The sequence below is a fragment of the Leiobunum rupestre genome, chromosome 7, assembly GCF_980474605.1.
Source record: "Leiobunum rupestre chromosome 7, qqLeiRupe1.1.hap1, whole genome shotgun sequence".
Lineage (NCBI taxonomy): Eukaryota > Metazoa > Arthropoda > Arachnida > Opiliones > Sclerosomatidae > Leiobunum > Leiobunum rupestre.
In genome coordinates this window covers 58,955,743-58,976,825 of record NC_143390.1, presented here as the reverse complement: position 1 = coordinate 58,976,825, position 21,083 = coordinate 58,955,743, and the positions used below count along the sequence as shown (strand labels likewise).

Sequence of the window (21,083 nt, the reverse complement as noted above, 5' to 3'; positions counted from 1 at the left end):
AAGGTCAGGGAATTTTAAAATGATACCAAAAGGTCAGGGAATTTTAAAATGATTCCAAAAGGTCAGGGAATTTTAAAATGATACCAAAAGGTCAGGGAATTTTAAAATGATTCCAAAATGTCAGGGAAAAGTTAAGGAATTTGAAAATGGTCTTAAAAAGTAAAGGAAATTTAAAATGACCCCAAAAGAATCAGGAAAATAAATTTTTGAAAGAAAATATTTTTCAAGATCTACCAAAATGGTCAGGGACAATTTGGCAATTTGTTCAGGAAAAACCTGGAAATGTCAGGGAAATTTTGTACGAACCCTGATCTCTGAACAAGCGTTTCGAGGACCATGATTCTTCCTAAGGATAAATGAATTTAGGTGTAAAAAGGCGACGGAAACTACCAAAACAAGTTAGAAGTTAGGTTTTATGTTTCATGCGCTTCCATAGGACCTTCCACTCGATGTTAGTGGTGTACCCAATGATTAAGAACTAATTCAAAATAATTTTCGGGGCAAAGTGTAATCTCCGCGTTCGCAGTTTCTTGGAATTAGGTAAAAGCTTTTTCCAAATGGGTGTAGTATAAATTATTTTAAGTTGGCGTTAGTATCGGGCGGGATTCCAACCCGAGCCCTCCTGCACGACAGGTCAGCGTTCTACCACCGAACCAAGGATACATGTTCGTCCTTTTTTGTTGATTGGTATTAATATTTTTCTTTGACGAACCCTAACTACCGTCCTCTGAAACCGTCCGTAACCAGGGCGACCCTCGTGATGTAGCTCGTCAGCATTAACCCATTTAAGATTGTTTGGACGTCTTCCGCCGAGTGGCGCTGCGGGTGGCCGGCTAATTTCCATTAAAATGGCGACACTTTTATTTGGCTATTTTGAATGACAGCTTAAGAACTTACTCGGTAATTTAAACGAAAATAAGCCGATATTTAGAGTAGATAGGGCCTTTTAAAAATACGAAGTGATGATAAGAAAAAACTATTTGAAATTGAAATAGGTTGTTAATTTTACGCGGCAGTACGAGTTGGATCAGCTTAGATTTAGCGTGACTAAAGCAGGCTCTGGTTTTCGATCTCCGTGTTATCAAATTGCAACGTACTTTCAATAATAATAAAGGGTTGCCATGGTACCTGGAAAAGTCAGGGAATTTGAATATGGGTATCAAAATCAGGGAAAAGTCAGGGAAATTTTAAAATTAGTCTAAAAATCAGGGAAATGTCAAGGAATTGAACTGAAGTGGCCAATAGGAAACTTTTTCAAAAACAAAGGTGAAAAAATACAAAATCTTGGCACAAAATAAGTCAGGGAAAATCTCCGTAGATGGTCAGGGAATTTGATTGTGAAAATTATGGCAACCCTGTAATAATAATTAGTTAGGCTTGTACGCGAAACCATCTCCTTAGGCGCCAATCATCGAGCGACTTTTTAAGCCCTTAAGTGGTGTCCAACAAGTAGGATGATTTGAATCATTTTATTCTTTGGATTGGCCCTGTTCTGATGTAACAGGGCTGCGACGGGTCCGCGAAATGTGCAGAACTAGTCACGATACCCGGGAAATTTTGTAAATTGGTAAAATCATCGGGGAAATTTCATATCTGGAAGAATCAGGGAAATTTAAGAACTCGTAATGACATCAGGGAAGAGTAAACCAACGGATGCTAATTGTTTCCACAGGGTTGCCACACGACAAGGAATTTAATTGCCCTACAAAGTTCGGGAAAGGTCAGGGAATTCAATTTATCTTGGCACTTTTACTCTAGATCTATGCCAATTTGTGCGAATATTATTTAGTTCCTCGAAAGTTTTGCAATTTGTGTTAACCTTGCAATAACTTTTGTACTGAAATATAAGTGGATTTAAATTTATTAGCTATTGATAAAAGTAAGATATAATGTTAAAAATTGACTAATTTGGGCCTTAAAATGGCCAGGGAAATGCCATTAAATCTGAATCTGAAAATATTGTCGAAACCATAACAAGTAAAACTAATAGCATAGTTCGATTTTAAAAAAACGAACGACTGAAAATAGTAGGCTATCTGTTGTAACTCCCTCTGAAATCGAGAAAATGGGACGTCGTGCTCGGCCAATCCATGTTTTCTACATCAAAGAAATTGAAATTTCACCCACCTTGCTGACCCGTTGTGCTATGCTTTTAATTCGCTTCGCGACTAATTAAAACTTATTTAATCCAGAATATATTTTTTTCTATCACTTTTCTCTAGAGTGTATTGATGGACCCATTCTGACTATTTATTTAAAAATATATACTTTTAAGCTACGGTGGGACTCGCGACGTACGAAATGTATATATAGACTATACTAAACTAAATCGCGGTTTCACAGAAATACGTTTACGGGTACTAAGGCTCAATTTCTACTTCCACGCGAGCCAAATAAAATGAGCCGGGGAGCAGAGTTATTTGTCCTTCGTTGATTGCCGCTCCAAAGAGGTTCTTGGAAGCTCAATTGTGAGATACTTGTTAAAATAAACTTCCTTTTCTCAGTATTTTGTCTGTGATGGAGACAACACGAAATCACTGTAACCCCATATTACATATTTTGCAAGATTTAAATCAAAATACATATTACATATTTTGCAAGATTTAAAAAATACCTAATTTTGCAAGATTTAAAAAATACATATTACATATTTTGCAAGATTTAAAAAATACATATTACATATTTTGCAAGATTTAAAAAATACATGTTACATATTTTGCAAGATTTAAAAAATACATAATTTTGCAAGATTTAAAAAATACATATTACATATTTTGCAAGATTTAAAAAATACATGTTACATATTTTGCAAGATTTAAAAAATACATAATTTTGCAAGATTTAAAAAATACATATTACATATTTTGCAAGATTTAAAAAATACATATTACATATTTTGCAAGATTTAAAAAATACATATTACATAGTTTGCAAGATTTAAAAAATACATATTACATATTTTGCAAGATTTAAAAAATACATATTACATAGTTTGCAAGATTTAAAAAATACATATTACATATTTCGCAAGATTTAAAAAATACATATTACATATTTTGCAAGATTTGGAATAAAACGTAATTAATATCGTATGTTTACAGGAATAATATTTCTTTATAATAATCAATTAATATAATAATACTTCGTATTCCTCGCGTCAATACGTTCTTGATAAAAAATAAAGTGTATAAATACATTTCCAAAAAAATCAATCTTTATTTGAGAGAATGTCTGGAAAGCGCCGCCAGACAGCGCGCTAGCCTGTCTTCGAAAGATGCAAATTGAAGAGTCTAGACCTCAAGTTTCAACCGCAATCTTTCTCAATTTGTTTTTTTTTCTTTCATTTTGGGCGCATTTTCGTCTGCGTATTATTCACGCCATGTTAATGACCTCATAGTTTGCTTATCCAATTATAATATGAGAAAACTAAATTTTTCAACGATATTTTTTTCGCAAACGAAATTACGCATGGTTTGTACACGACCTGGAAAAGTCAGGGAATTTGAAAAAAAAATGAAACAAAAAATTCAAGGGAAAATCAGGGAATTTGAAAATGGCTTCAAAATGTGAGGGAAAAATCAGGGAATTTGAAAATGGCTTCAAAATGTGAGGGAAAAATCAGGGAATTTAAAAATGGCTTCAAAATGTGAGGAAATATCAGGGAATTTGAAAATGGACCCAAAATGTGAGGGAAATATCAGGGAATTTGAAAATGGCCCCAAAATGTGAGGGAAATATCAGGGAATTTGAAAATGGCTTCATAATGTGAGGGAAAAATCAGGGAATTTGAAAATGGCTTCAAAATGTGACGGGAAAATCAGGGAATTTGAAAATGGCTTCAAAATGTGAGGAAAAATCAGGGAATTTGAAAATGGCTTCAAAATGTGACGGGAAAATCAGGGAATTTGAAAATGACCCCAAAATGTGAGGAAAAAGTTAGGGAATTTGAAAATGACCCCAAAAATCAGGAAAATAAATTTTTGAAAAATACATATTAAATACTTTGCAAGATTTTATCTCAAACCATGCATGCGTTTTTTGCCTTAGTCGCATACGGTGGCGCCATCTACGGCAGTGTTTCGGAAGCAGATATACCATTTCAGATTTGTAGAAAGGGGAGAAAAGCGGGTATTGTATACTGATCATTTATCTTTCTGATAGTAGAAAGTGGACCATATTTCTCAAGTGCTGCTGTCAAGTACATTTCAATACCCTTTTTTTGGCATCATTATACGAGCAGTTTTTTTGTCGGATTTATCAATTACACGTTTATACCGCTAGGGGCGCTGTTGCTTGACACTTACGGTGAAAAGTCGGTAGAAGCCCCTATTCCTCCTAAGCCACGGTTGCCCAATCGTTTGAACCAAGTTCCTTATATTTCATTGCCCAGAACTGAAAATCAAACCCGACTGCAACTAGCGTAGGAATATCAAAATAGGTTTTATTTAATTTCTAAAATCCAGTCTAAAAATGTAAAATTTCGGGATCAAAACCGAGCAACGTCCTGCACCCGTCGCCGGGAATCATGATAAGTACCCGAGGGGCAGGTCACTTCCATTTTGGGTGCGTCTCAATCATAGTAAAATGATTAAATCAAGGTAATCCTTATTAAATCAGGGTAATCAAGATTAAAAATCTAATCACGATTTAAACGAGATTTAATCATTCTAATCATGATCTAATCTTTATAATCAGGATTTAATCATTTAAACGATATTCAATCATTCTAATCATGATCTAATCATTTTAATTATATTTAATCGTTTTAATTACATTTAATCATTTTAATCACGATTTAATCAATATAATCGGTCGAATCGATAATTTATCATTAAAATTAAAGTAAGATTTAATCACGATATAATTTTTTTAATCAGGGTTTAATCATTTTAATCCGATTTTATCATTTAATCATGATTAAATCAGATTTAAACATTTTAATCATGATTAAATGTGATTTAATCAACTTAATCGTGATTAAATTGAATGTAATCAAAATAATCACGATTAAATCGGATTTAATCTTTTGAGGGGTGCGTCGTTAATCAAGGAAGTGACCTGCCCATCGTAAGTACCGCACTAACATAGGCCTACTGAAAATAAGATTTTTACTGACAGTGACTCGCTGTTAGTTTTAGAAATTGTAGGTACGCGACGTAAATAAAAGATACATAATATTAAATGAGCATAAATAATATTTCACCAACCAAAACCTTATCCATAGAGTAGACGCTGTATGGCTGGCCTTTCCGGGGCCCCAAAACTGGCTGGGGCCCTGGGCTGTAGCCCATTTAGCCCATGCCTTAAGACGGCCCCGGCTATAGTACTTACGTCGAATCGACAATGAAAACATTTGGACGCGTTGAGAAAGAGAAGCCGAAATTTGTCCGGGAATATCCGCGCGCTCCAGCCGCTTTCAAATCGATTTTGCCGCCGAGGCTTAGCTATTTAGTCTCGTCGCCTTCAGCGAAAACAGGGAAGCGGTGTTTTGACTGGGACTGCCAGACAGTTCCCGCCCCCCTCTCCGATCCCCCTCGCGCGCGGCAGACGAGTCAGTGGGTGAGACCCCGAAGCCGCCGCTTCTACCCGTCCTAAGCCTTGGCGCCGGGCCCGTTGTTCGGGAGGCCGACGAAAGGGTTGCCCTAATAAGAAGACGTGGCGGACGTCTGAACTAAGAACCTTGAATATCAAAATATATTATCACGTAGACCGCGCGACGTTTACGCCAAACTTTGAACCAAGTTGGCGAAAAAAGATGAGAAATGTACGCATCTCGGCGTTCGCGTTGCGCGAGGGAGGAGGGCGGACAAATTATTGGAAGGATAGGGGGGGATCTCTGTTGTTGGAAGCGCGCCTCGTTTTCAAATGACGCTTTCGGGGCTGATCGAGTTCTGGAAAGCGAGCCTCTGTTGCTGTTTGCCTTTTTTTCGCGTCTGCTTCATCCGCCTCGGCACGCGAACTCGAGTCTCGCCTTTTTTACGTATTTGATTCTTCGCAATGACCGCGTGTTTTTAAACTAATGGTTTCCTTTTGTCCAGATTGGACTTTTGGGTGAGTTTGATCTAATTATATCTTATCCGCTCGAGGCTTATCAGTCGCCGTCTGGAGGTTATAGGCTTTTAAAAGCGAAAGTATTGACGTCCGTCGATCCGAGGTGAGGAATGCGCCACCTACGTGGGAATTGAGATAATTATTAGATTAATTTAATCTGATCGCAGTTGCCCTTGAACGGGGATTATGCAAATAATCGAAAGTCACAAGGAGGACACGTGGATTATTTCATGATTTAGCGACAGCGGTGTCACCAAGCCCTGTCTTCGGGGCAGTGGACGCTGCAACTGCCAAGGCCGGGTTCAAAATTTCATTTTAGGTTCATTTAAGGTCATATTTACCACAAATATATTACTTGATATGAAATAACCGGAAATTAAATTAATTAATTACCGGAAGTAGTCAGTTTTATAGTCTTGGGGTTCATTTTCTATTTTAGGCTTTGAAGCTCAAAACGTGGGCGTTAACGTAAGTTACGCCTCCCAGTAGAAATGTTCAGTCAAGCGTGCGGGCATTTTATTAGACGCGTTTCGGGGGAGGCAGAACAGATACCGGGTTACCAAACGTACGATACTTATAATATATATCGATAATTGTAAGCGTGGTTTTGGGCCGTACGATAATTTTTTTCGTTCAGCAACTGGAGACGCTTCCTTGAAAATGTATAGCTACCTCCAGTTCTAACGACTCTCTTAGGGCCCGGAATAATAGTTTCGGCCCTCGGCACTAAACATCGTTTTGGGCCCTGTTTGCAAATTACTTAACACAATTGACAAAATATTTATCGTTTCGGTTTTGGTATAAAACTGTGGTATACAGGAACTTGACAGCACAGGGTTGCCACAAAATTTTGAAATTAAAATTTCCTGACTATTCCCTGTTTTCCCTGATCATTTTAAGAGCTTTTCCCTGACTTTTTAAAGCCAAAATTATTATTTTATATTTTACTTTTATCAGAAGTATGGAAATTTAAATTGACTTATATTTCAGCAAAAAGGTTATCGCAATGTTGAAAAAAAATAGCCAAACTTTCAAGGCAATAAATGATAAACATAGAATTTGTCATAAATTACCTTAAAAAAATGTCCAAATAAAATTGAATTCCCTGACTTTTCCCTGAATTTTTACCAATTCTGTCCGTGAACTTTCCCTGTTTTTTAGGCTTATTTTTAAATTCCCTGACTTTTCCCGAATTTCCCTGTTTTCCCTGACGTGTGGCAACCTTGCAGCATGACGTAGATAATGCGTCAGTCATGCTTTTTCAAATTGTAAGAAAAGTGTACTAGCAAGGCCTCCAGTAGTCAAAGGTACGCGTGACGTCTCACTGCCAAGCTCCTAATACGTTTAATTTGAATAGCATTTACCCTCCTCCTGCTTCAAATAGCTTCATAGTCACCATGGTAACCAACTATAGATAAGACCACAGCCAACTGTGGCAGCTAGGAGCGTGATAAGTTCCTCTTGCTAGGAGCAACAAACACAAGGAGAACACAGCTAGCCTTTAAACACGCTAACGCAGTGTTACAAATTCCATTGGACGAACCTTGACGCTGAGCGTTTTACGGGCGGGGGGGGGGGGGAGACAATATCCGAATTTTCCCCTTCCGACGGCCGCAGGCGCTAAAGCCAATGAAAAGTGTACACAAGAAAATCCAGGACTTTGGACGGGTTGCGTTCTCCTTGTGTGGGCAGTGCTGTTTGTTGCTCCTAGATGGCAACGAGCGATATTCCTATATATATATATATATATATATATATATATATATATTTTCGCGTACTTTTAACCGAGCTCGTTCCGTTTTCCTTGTCAGTGTATGACGGCCTTGTCGATAGCGTGGTTGTGATCTCGAACGAAGAAGAAGCGACAAGCGGGAACGGAAGCAGACGCCGCGTCTTCCGGAAGACACCATTAGACGCCACAAAATGGGAGCTCGGTCCTGGTGCGAGCGCCGAAGTCAGCCGCCTCCTCAGTCTCACCACCACCGCAACAGCCAGCAGGAAGCCCACCTCCGCGGCAGCCAGCACCAAGAAGACCTCGCCCACTACACCCGCCGGGTGCCGTTCGCCGCAGCGCCCTCTCTGGGACCCCCCGGGAAGCAGCCGACGCCGCCTCCGCGCGTGGCACCGCCGCCCGCCCACCAACCGATCTCTCGAACCCACTCGCCACCGCCGCCTTTCGAGCCTTCGGTGAGAACCCCCCCCCTCGACCATGAACGTATCTAGCGTTACGAAGAACTGAAGACAGGTTTGGCTAATAGAAGTCAAGTCAATTTCTTAAAAAAATCATTGAATCTTTAATGTATTTATGAAAATTTAATTCAATTTAGTCTGCAATTAGTAAATAAATTTAACAAAGGTTAATTTAAATTTTAATTTACATTACCGCTGCGCTCAAATTACTATTCGTTTTGTCAAGAAAAAGATAGGTTAAAAGATCAATAACGTCAAGTAAAATCCAAAATCACCTCGGCCCCTGCCTTAATCGAAAACTGTATCTTTCCCCCAGGTTTATAACTCCACCTATAATGGGTCGTTGAAACTGAATTTCACCATGTCAATTTGGAATTCGTCATAAACGGTAAAGTAGTAGATAACCAATATTTGCGTCACTGAACAATAAACCGTTTTTAAAAGAGATTCTGTTGTTAGATGACGACACTGATTCTATTATATTTTTATTTAATTCTGAGTATTTTTTCCGCCCCTGCATCACGCCCGCTAACTAGTAGCCCTGTTTAAGTTCTCACTAATCCTAAATACGTTCTTCGTATAGTAAATTCTATACAACCCATTCTTGAGTTTATTATGTCATTTTCCAAATCTTTCCGAAGCTCTAGCGCGAAAGTTAAAGACATCCAAGTCATCCATATTTTAATTATTGATCTCAAGCGACAAAAGAGTTATCCAGCTAAAAGCAACAAACGCAATTCCTTCGATTTATTTTATTACAAAACAACATTTACGGGGTGATTACGCATTAATAACAAAACATTTACGGGGTGATTACGCATTAATTACAAAACATTTACGGGGTGATTACGCAATAATTACAACACATTTAAGGGGTGATTACGCATTAATTACAAAACATTTAAGGGGTGATTACGCATTAATTACAAAACATTTAAGGGGTGATTACGCATTAATTACAAAACATTTAAGGGGTGATTACGCATTAATTTCAAAACATTTAAGGGGTGATTACGCATTAATTACAAAACATTTAAGGGGTGATTACGCATTAATTACAAAACATTTAAGGGGTGATTACGCATTAATTACAAAACATTTAAGGGGTGATTACGCATTAATTACAAAACATTTAAGGGGTGATTACGCATTAATTACAAAACATTTAAGGGGTGATTACGCATTAATTACAACACATTTAAGGGGTGATTACGCATTAATCACAAAACATTTACGGGATGATTACGCATTAATTGCAACACATTTTTGATAGTGATTACCCTTTAATTACAACACATTTTCGGGGGGTGATTACGCATTATTTACAACATTTACGGGGTAATAACGCATTAATTACAACAAATTACAAGCTGATTACTCATTAATTACAACACATTTACGGGGTGATTACCCATTAATTACAACACGTTTATGGGGGATTACGCATTAATTACAACACATTTACGGGGTGATTACCCATTAATTACAACACGTTTATGGGGGATTACGCATTAATTACAACACATTTACGGGGTGATTACCCATTAATTACAACACGTTTATGGGGGATTACGCATTAATTACAACACATTTACGGGGTGATTACGCATTAATTACAAAACATTTAAGGGGTGATAACGCATTAATTACAAAACATTTAAGGGGTGATTACGCATTAATTACAAAACATTTAAGGGGTGATTACGCATTAACTACAAAACATTTAAGGGGTGATTACCCATTAATTTCAAAACATTTAAGGGGTGATTACGCATTAATTACAAAACATTTAAGGGGTGATTACGCATTAATTACAAAACATTTAAGGGGTGATTACGCATTAATTACAAAACATTTAAGGGGTGATTACGCATTAATTACAAAACATTTAAGGGGTGATTACGCATTAATTACAAAACATTTAAGGGGTGATTACGCATTAATTACAACACATTTAAGGGGTGATTACGCATTAATTACAAAACATTTACGGGATGATTACGCATTAATTACAAAACATTTAAGGGGTGATTACGCATTAATTACAAAACATTTAAGGGGTGATTACGCATTAATTACAAAACATTTAAGGGGTGATTACGCATTAATTACAAAACATTTAAGGGGTGATTACGCATTAATTACAACACATTTAAGGGGTGATTACGCATTAATTACAAAACATTTAAGGGGTGAATACGCATTAAATACAAAACATTAAAGGGGTGATTACGCATTAATTGCAACACATTTTTGATAGTGATTACCCTTTAATTACAACACATTTTCGGGGGGTGATTACGCATTATTTACAACATTTACGGGGTAATAACGCATTATTTACAACATTTACGGGGTAATAACGCATTAATTACAACAAATTACAAGCTGATTACTCATTAATTACAACACATTTACGGGGTGATTACCCATTAATTACAACACGTTTATGGGGGATTACGCATTAATTACAACACATTTACGGGGTGATTACCCATTAATTACAACACGTTTATGGGGGATTACGCATTAATTACAACACATTTACGGGGTGATTACGCAATAATTACAACACATTTACGGGGTGATTACCCATTAATTACAACACGTTTATGGGGGATTACGCATTAATTACAACACATTTACGGGGTGATTACGCATTAATTACAAAACATTTAAGGGGTGATAACGCATTAATTACAAAACATTTAAGGGGTGATTACGCATTAATTACAAAACATTTAAGGGGTGATTACGCATTAACTACAAAACATTTAAGGGGTGATTACCCATTAATTTCAAAACATTTAAGGGGTGATTACGCATTAATTACAAAACATTTAAGGGGTGATTACGCATTAATTACAAAACATTTAAGGGGTGATTACGCATTAATTACAAAACATTTAAGGGGTGATTACGCATTAATTACAAAACATTTAAGGGGTGATTACGCATTAATTACAAAACATTTAAGGGGTGATTACGCATTAATTACAACACATTTAAGGGGTGATTACGCATTAATTACAAAACATTTACGGGATGATTACGCATTAATTACAAAACATTTAAGGGGTGATTACGCATTAATTACAAAACATTTAAGGGGTGATTACGCATTAATTACAAAACATTTAAGGGGTGATTACGCATTAATTACAAAACATTTAAGGGGTGATTACGCATTAATTACAACACATTTAAGGGGTGATTACGCATTAATTACAACACATTTAAGGGGTGAATACGCATTAAATACAAAACATTAAAGGGGTGATTACGCATTAATTGCAACACATTTTTGATAGTGATTACCCTTTAATTACAACACATTTTCGGGGGGTGATTACGCATTATTTACAACATTTACGGGGTAATAACGCATTATTTACAACATTTACGGGGTAATAACGCATTAATTACAACAAATTACAAGCTGATTACTCATTAATTACAACACATTTACGGGGTGATTACCCATTAATTACAACACGTTTATGGGGGATTACGCATTAATTACAACACATTTACGGGGTGATTACCCATTAATTACAACACGTTTATGGGGGATTACGCATTAATTACAACACATTTACGGGGTGATTACCCATTAATTACAACACGTTTATGGGGGATTACGCATTAATTACAACACATTTACGGGGTGATTACCCATTAATTACAACACGTTTATGGGGGAAAACATTAAAGGGGTGATTACGCATTAATTGCAACACATTTTTGATAGTGATTACCCTTTAATTACAACACATTTTCGGGGGGTGATTACGCATTATTTACAACATTTACGGGGTAATAACGCATTATTTACAACATTTACGGGGTAATAACGCATTAATTACAACAAATTACAAGCTGATTACTCATTAATTACAACACATTTACGGGGTGATTACCCATTAATTACAACACGTTTATGGGGGATTACGCATTAATTACAACACATTTACGGGGTGATTACCCATTAATTACAACACGTTTATGGGGGATTACGCATTAATTACAACACATTTACGGGGTGATTACCCATTAATTACAACACGTTTATGGGGGATTACGCATTAATTACAACACATTTACGGGGTGATTACCCATTAATTACAACACGTTTATGGGGGATTACGCATTAATTACAACACATTTACGGGGTGATTACCCATTAATTACAACACGTTTATGGGGGATTACGCATTAATTACAACACATTTACGGGGTGATTACCCATTAATTACAACACGTTTATGGGGGATTACGCATTAATTTCAACACATTTACGGGGTGATTACCCATTAATTACAACACGTTTATGGGGGATTACGCATTAATTACAACACATTTACGGGGTGATTACCCATTAATTACAACACGTTTATGGGGGATTACGCATTAATTACAACACATTTACGGGGTGATTACCCATTAATTACAACACGTTTATGGGGGATTACGCATTAATTTCAACACATTTACGGGGTGATTACCCATTAATTACAACACGTTTATGGGGGATTACGCATTAATTACAACACATTTACGGGGTGATTACCCATTAATTACAACACGTTTATGGGGGATTACGCATTAATTTCAACACATTTACGGGGTGATTACCCATTAATTACAACACGTTTATGGGGGATTACGCATTAATTACAACACACTTACGGGGTGATTACCCATTAATTACAACACGTTTATGGGGGATTACGCATTAATTACAACACATTTACGGGGTGATTACCCATTAATTACAACACGTTTATGGGGGATTACGCATTAATTACAACACATTTACGGGGTGATTACCCATTAATTACAACACGTTTATGGGGGATTACGCATTAATTACAACACATTTACATGGTGATTACCCATTAATTACAACACGTTTATGGGGGATTACGCATTAATTTCAACACATTTACGGGGTGATTACCCATTAATTACAACACGTTTATGGGGGATTACGCATTAATTTCAACACATTTACGGGGTGATTACCCATTAATTACAACACGTTTATGGGGGATTACGCATTAATTACAACACATTTACGGGGTGATTACCCATTAATTACAACACATTTACGGGGTGATTACGCATTAATTACAACACATTTTTGGGGATGATTACGCATTAATTACAACACATTTACGGGGTGATTACACATAAATTACAAAACATTTTGATAGAGACTATACAGCTATTACGTCCAGTGTGACGAGGGGCTGATCGGTCATATACCGGTAATCGATTTAATGGTTTTCGGTGGTTCACCCCTCGTAGTGCGCGTAGGCTGCGTACGAAACTTGATACTTTGATATTTTTCTCCCGAAGGCGATGTACACGGCTTCGACAGTGAAGGAGCGGGAACGCCTCGAGCTCGGCCTCCTCAGGGACCGCCAAGTCCGTTTGAACTCGGTCCAGGCGGACATTCTGCTCGACCTTCCGCCCGCAATAGCCTTACCGGACGGCGAAGAGCAGCGGACCCACACGTGCAAGCTCCGGCACGCCCACGGCACCTCGGCGGGCTACGGCAGCGTCCACTTGATCCACTTGAGGGACGTTGAGCAAGAGAGTGAGATCTACCGCGGCTACATCCGGCCGCCCCCGAACAGGACCGTGCTGGAGAGGGCCTACCCGCCCCCGCCGCCGCCCTACGCCTGCTCCGGGGCGGGGGCGGCCGGGCCCCGCCACCAGCCGCCCTCGCCCCCTCCCGCGGCCAGGTACCGCGTGCTCGCGGCGGACACGGATGCCAGCCCGCCACCGACGGAATCGCGGAACCACGTCAACGTCGGCTGCCGCGAGGAACTGCGTCGCCATAGCCGAGGCTTAGCGCCGTCCGCGCGACGCTATGGTAGTCCGCCTAGCTACAGTCAAGTTACGGGCGGCGGCGACTGCGGCGCGAAAGTGAAGAACAAGCGGGCGGCGACGGGCGACGTCGCGGACGACCAAGTCCGACTTCTTCCCGACGACCGGGCGGCCACGTGCCACCATCACTACGAGTCGTGCGACGAGTACTCGGATTCGCCGCCCAGCTACAGCGACATCGTGGGCTCGGACGCCGCTGGTTTCGACGGCGGCGGCGGCGAGACGCCTCTGGTCGGCCGCCCTCGAAGCGACGCCGCCGTTTGACGAAGAAAGTGCGGCGCCGATTGAAACGTTCCCTCGGTCGTTTGCCACAATTTTAAATAAATTATCCAGAATAAACATCAATTATATTTAAACGGAATTATACAAATTTTACCAAAAACCATGATCCCAATTGATTGGCCTGGTCTGAACGCGGTTAATACGCGAATGTCTCCGTCAAGGCGGGTTTTCACTCGGCCCAAAACGTCGCGACTGGGAATATTTGACGCAAAAATCTCCGTCACGTCTAAAGCTTGGTTTCCACTACCGCGCGTCATAATGTATTTTTCTTTACGCGCGTAAATGATTATACCGAGTTGAAAAACGCGCCATTGCGGACCTTTGTGGAAACAGAGCTTAAGGCTTCACCGCGGCTTAGGACTAATGGAGGATTTCTTGCAATCACGACGTCTTGGGCCAAGAAAAAGTATCTCGGGGTAGTAATATTTGCAGTTGTTTCTGCCCATTTCAACTCGAAACAGTACCTCCTGGTTTTGACGTCATGTTTTTCAGTTACGAAATAGTACGATCACTATCAATTTAATGGGAGAAAAGGCGAAGAAATTAAGTACAATTTAAAATTTGGGTAAAAATAGTACCATTTAAAATTTGGCTAAAAATAGTACCATTTAAAATTTGGGTAAAAATGGTACCATTTAAAATTTGGGTAAAAATGGTACCATTTAAAATTTTGGGTAAAAATGGTACCATTTAAAATTTGGGTAAAAATAGTACCAATTAAAATTTGGTAAAAATAGTATAATTTAAAAATTAATAAAATTGTGCTATTTAAAAATTGGGTAAAATATATTTTGTACTACTTAAAAATTGGGTAAAATATATTTTGTACTACTTAAAAATTGGGTAAAATGGTACTACTTAAATTGGGTAAAATAGTACTACTTAAAAATTGGTAAAATAGTACTAACAAATTAGGTAAAATGGTACTATTTTAAAATTGGGTAAAATAGTACTAAAAAATTGGGTAAAATGGTACTATTTTAAAATTGGGTAAACGTAGTACTATTTAGTACTATCGATAATGCATAATGTAGTTTTACAAAAAAAACCAAGAACCCTATTATGAAAAGTGAGAACGTAAGAATCTACTTTGTCTTGATTTTATACTCTTAATATTGAAGAAAAAAACCATGAAACCAATTGCAAATATTATTCTAATGAAAGCTTCGCGTTGAGCTGTGTACTCAGTCCAGGCTGTTCTTTTGAATAAACAATATTTCTTCGTTACTAGTTGAAAAAAAAATGGAATTTAAAGAAAAATGGCGGGTTCTTTTACGGAAACAATAATTTCGAGTTTTTAAAAAATGACGAAATTTAATTTGACGCGATAAAGAATTACTGTTTTAAAAAGCAAACGACTAAATATAAATATATAACAAAATATTTAACATAAAGTCTTTCATATAAATATAAAAAATACAACCAAATTTAGCTCCCCCCAAAAAAGAAAAATTTCTGAAGAATTTTAAAACGGGAGAGAATAATTGTGATAATAGATGGCTCTGTTACCCCCCAAATATTCCTTTTTCCTCAAAACGTATAAATATTACTCGAGCCAAGTGTATAAACAACTTTGTTTTTATCTTTTCAGTTGTGTTATTATTTTGTTTAAATAAACAGTAGGCTAATTTTTCCCGCAAATTTCGTTACTAATTAATATTAACGATATTTTCTTTCAATACGTTTCGAAATAACAAAAATGCTGGAAAATGGAATTTGCGAAGTTAATTTTTTTTATAGATTCTACCACAATGTTTGAAATGTTTTTAATTTTGGCTGTTTTTATATGAACTTGATTTCAGATCCCCCTGTTAATTTTGATGATATTTAAATCAGTTTTGCGAGAGAAAAACGTTTTTGCCACAATTTTTTGAAAACTATTTTTGTCGTAAAATATTTGATAACATTAATTTTTGTATTATTAGATTAAGAATTCTTAACATAAATTGTATTTTTTGCATCCTTAAAGGGACTATGAATTTCGAAACTATGGTGAATCGAGTAAATTTTCCGCAACAGGGTGATAAAAAGAAGTGTTAGCCGAAGCGTTTTAGATTTAAAATATGCTCCCTTTACACGAAATGCTAACTCCGGCCAGAATGCGATCGATTTTGAGGACAGGCTGAGAGGAATTTTCCCATGACTTAAATTTAATTTAGTTTAAAATTAATTAAAACCCAAATCAAAAGATCCCTTAAATAGATGCCAGAAATGAGGGGGAAATTATAATGTATTTGTTGAAGCTCATTGAAAGACAGATAAAATTTCCATTTCAAGAAATTGGCAGTAGTTACTTTGTGTAGATTCAAAAGGAATTAATGAATAAAATCAATTTTCCGGAAAAATTAGCCTATTTAATTTCTACCCCAGAAGGTTAATTGTAAACCCCTTTTTTAGAAAAAATAATATTAATAATAATATTGATAATTACAATTGTAATTTCGTTCTTCGTTTTCTGTTGAAGAAAAATATATACTTACTTATTTCCATTGTTGTAGGTATATGATATCATATGTTGAAAATGATACCGTTTTAGAAGAAAATATATAAAAAACTTTAAAAAAAATAAGCGTAGGACTTGAAAAATAATTAGAGTGTGTATGTGGCTATATCGTTTAATAAAAAATAATACAACATTAGTATTATTATATTATAATAATATAAATATTATAATATTAATAATTTTAATATTATTATAATATTAATAATAATTAGGTGCGGTAAAATAATTGTATATTCGTCAAATCGGACTTTTTCTATTTACGAAAATCGGAAAAAAAACTAATAAAAAAATGAGTGCCTCATAACAAAAAATAAAGAGCTCTTCGCCGATCTGACCGGTTCACAATTTAAATGATCAACCAAAAATAAATAATTATTTCGTGAAAAGTGTTTTGAAGAAAAAATGTTTTCTTGTGTTTATTTCATCTTCTTTAACTGAAATCTCTAGAGATTTGTGAGTTTATCAACTTCAACCCACGCACCACCTTCAGCCCTTTATCTAGCGACTTTTAAAGCTTTTATTTCACGCCCTTCCCGCCCACCTCAAATAGTTCTAAGGAACTGGGATCGAACCTGGCTCCTCTCGCTGTGAGGCCATAACGCTAACCACTCCGCCGTTCCATACAAAGGCTATGCGGAGACAATTTTGAGAGTCACGGGCTCCTCCCACTGAGATTCAATCAAATCGACTCGCTTTTTCATTGGTTCCCTGAAACTAACGTCTTCCGACGTCATAGCAGCACATTCCCCCCCCCCCCCGTTTCTTAAGCCTGAGTAAAACTAGACCACCGGATCCCGTAGCATAAATTACGCTCCGACGCCGATAGTTTTTTGCGCCACCGCTGTCGTTTTATAATATTTTTTAACAGGGGGAAACTGATTTCAATTAGTGCAAATAAAAGACATTTTATTTTCTACGAAATTTCATATAAACGCCGCGCCACGCAGGCGCCGCCGTTAAATTTTGGTTCTACGCCTCCGCCGAAAAAAGGTTGGTGCACGCCGATCTCGCCGCCGCCGATGAAAACTCATCAGATCGCCGCCGCCGCCGGTCAAAATTCCGCGCCGTCGGGGTCTAGCATAAATACAGTTTTTTTGCCCATGCAGACTTGTTAATTGAAAGATTAAAGGACATCGCACTTCTTCTATGGGATTTGGCTTTCGACAGATTTTATTCAAAATGAAACATGTTGCTAAGCTTGATCAAAGGAGCAAAATTGTCTCTTGCCATTTTTCCCTAGCTCCTATAGTTTGGCCAGTATCAGCGGTCAAAAGTGGACAAAACATAGTATAGTCTATTTTTAAAAGGAGTCACGGCCCATCGGTTAGCTCTCTACGCTCGCGCGTCGTTAGTCCGGGCTCACTATCAATAGAGTTTTCTTCCCAAGAGTTTACACCTCTACTTCATTATTTCTTTTCTCGCAACTTATTATTCGATGAATTTTCGTACGTGGAATTATTAAATATTTTATGAGCAATAATAAAATAATAGAAATACTAAAGAAATCAGAATATATATGATTAACCGTTTCGTTGAATCCCACATTCAACACTCGCTCATAGGTAAGAAACAGTCACTCAACAACAGATCAAACACTTATTTATCGATACAGCACATACTCGGTTAAAGTCACGGTCACACGACAGTTAAGACTCAATACTTAACTATTTATCTACTGAGTTCGTTCATCGTGCGATCAGAAAGTCGTACGAACAGAACGAAACCAAATACGACGCTCGGTTTTGGGAAGCACCCGGAATTTCGGCAAGAAGCCTCTATTGATAGTGAGCCCGGGCTAGCGACGCGCAAACATAGAGCGCTAAGCGATGGGCCGAGACTTCTTTAAACAAATAGACTACACTAAGTTTCGTCCACTTTTGACCGCTGCTACTGGCCAAACTATAGGAGCTAGGAAAAAATGGCAATGGACAATTTTGCCCCTTTGATCAAGCCCAACAACATGTTTCAATTTGAAAAAAATCGGTGGAAAGCCAAATCCCATAGAAGAAGTGCGATGTCCTTTATTTGAAAATCTATCCTTTACCAGAGCTGGATTAACCATTAAGCTTCATAGGGCGTTAATTGTATATTAATATATATTTAAAAAGTTTATAATTAAATAAATAAGGGTCTCTAAAAGCCTTAAAGGAAGAATGAGAGGAACTGAGGAAAATCGTCTTCAACTTTATATCAATCTCTCCGAAATATAAAAAAATATATTATTGGTGTTGCTACTCTCAATTTAAGAGCGCTGATTTATCCGCGATGAGCCATTGCTTAAATATCCTAGGCTTACAATTTTTCACAACTTAAAGTATTTCGTGAAAAAAATTCATCGGCAATTCACAAAACAATAATAATAATCAGCTGAGCCAATACCCAAGGAACCATACAGGCCTAAGTTAACGAGCGACTTTTGAAGCCAATTGCCGGTGGCCGGGCTATAAAGCGTAGGAGGGTGGTGGCAAGCCACATACTATTACTGTTAACCTCCGCAAGTTTTTATGTAAAGGGGAAATCGAAGAGCTCGGGGAAACCCCTCGAACCAGCAGGGTGATAAACTCAACGAGGAAGATCTGGGTCCGAGTTTTCAAACATTGTGAGGCAAGGTAAGTTTAACGGTTATTTTTTATTTATTTATTCAATGAAACAACTGCGAAGCCAAAGGCTAGCTTATGTGCAAAAAGACACATAATTAATATATCAAAATAATATAAATAAAAAGAATACAACGAAGAACATATTTTAAGAATCGACATTGACAAGAGGGACATTTTGAACGGAATTTGAGATAACTTTGTTCGGTTACAATATCATTAGGGGGCGAATTCCAATCATTAATTACACTGATTGAAAATAAATTAAAACGAACAAAAGATTTACATGTAGGTTCTGGACTCCGCACTAAGGACCTTTTGAGTGAGCTAAATTAATAAACTATAGTGAACTGAACTAAACAGAACTTCTCATAAAAATGTACTTGTTCTCAAATCAATTCAAAATTTTCAGGTGTACAGTGAAATTTTTGTGAGCAGATCTGTTCGGTTCAGTTCATTTACAGCGTTTTCCATTTGATTGCTCGAGATTCGCTCCGAAAATGTCTCGGACGTCATAGATCTCATCCCGATCAACTAGAGTAAAACCGCAAAAGGAACATTCCACGAAAATATCCCCGCGTGTTGTTGTTTTTCGTCTGCTAGTAATTTGAATTTTCGCGTCTTCGTCTGCCACTTTCCTAAAAAATCTAAAATGAACACGCAAAAATATTCTCCGATCTCGATCTCGATCCGTTGATCTGTAAAATCGGCAGATCGGTTTTGGACGATCTCGGAGCACCCCAGAGTGGGAAATGGAACACGTGAAACTAGATCGGAGCAGATCCGAGCACGCAAATGCAACATAAAATGTTGATCGGAGCGATCTAGAGCGCTCGAGAGCAGTCAAATGGAAAACGCTAAATTAGTTTCCTTTTGTACCGAAGTAGTAATTGTTCGCGTTAATTTTACTTAGAGCTTCGCAACTTACAATTTCCTTCAACCCACTTTTTATTACTGTCTTAAAGTATTCCGTAAGATGGCGCATTTTTAGTTCGCGATGATTTATACTTTCATATTGGTTTTCTATTAGCTACAGTTTCTACTATATGTATAATAGAAAGTTACGTGTGTCGACGTCAAACAATCTTGTAGAGAGTTCGGCGGATAATTCGTCGGAATAATGCGATTTTTTTGCAATTCAAAATTTCAAACTCTTCACAAGGATTATTTCCCAGTAAACACAAATACATTCTACAAACGTCTCCAGGACAAAACATTGGATAATCATATCTCCAAGATGACCAAATATAATTATTTTACAGTTCAATGATGTATTCTGGATATCCAGATGTTACAGATTTGAACATCTCAAAATCATCGGAAAAACACTAAAAATGAGCTGTTTGGGGAATATGTTTACATAATAAAGATATTTATTTGACATTCAAAACTAGACATTTCGTTATTAGGTTTATTTTAGATGTATTATTTTATAATTTTAGAAAATTAGCTATAAATATAATATTTGAAACGTAAGAAAAATGCAATAGGAACGTATGCATGAATACTTTTTATTGGATATTTAAGAGGCATTTGTTAGTTTTTTTAATTTTTCGCCTTGATAT

The 21,083-nt window shown here is 37.2% G+C and overlaps 1 protein-coding gene across 6 annotated transcripts in view; it reads left to right on the top strand.

The window, feature by feature from the left end:
- The window catches only part of LOC149937583 (uncharacterized), a 67,477-nt gene extending 52,337 nt beyond the window's left edge, over positions 1-15,140 (top strand). Inside the window, exons 1-4 of one of the 6 annotated variants that reach the window (XM_090154014.1) lie at positions 7,144-7,358; positions 7,436-7,451; positions 7,863-8,238; positions 13,603-15,140. In XM_090154014.1, the coding sequence (XP_090010140.1) occupies positions 7,975-8,238; positions 13,603-14,400 (1,062 nt within the window). In that variant the 5' untranslated portion in view covers positions 7,144-7,358; positions 7,436-7,451; positions 7,863-7,974 and the 3' untranslated portion in view covers positions 14,401-15,140. Of the gene's footprint in view, positions 1-5,152; positions 6,052-6,127; positions 6,155-7,143; positions 7,359-7,385; positions 7,452-7,862; positions 8,239-13,602 lie in introns of those variants that run through there. The other 5 variants (XM_090154016.1, XM_090154018.1, XM_090154015.1 and 2 more) reach the window with 5 other exon arrangements.
- Positions 15,141-21,083: the final 5,943 nt, after the last annotated feature.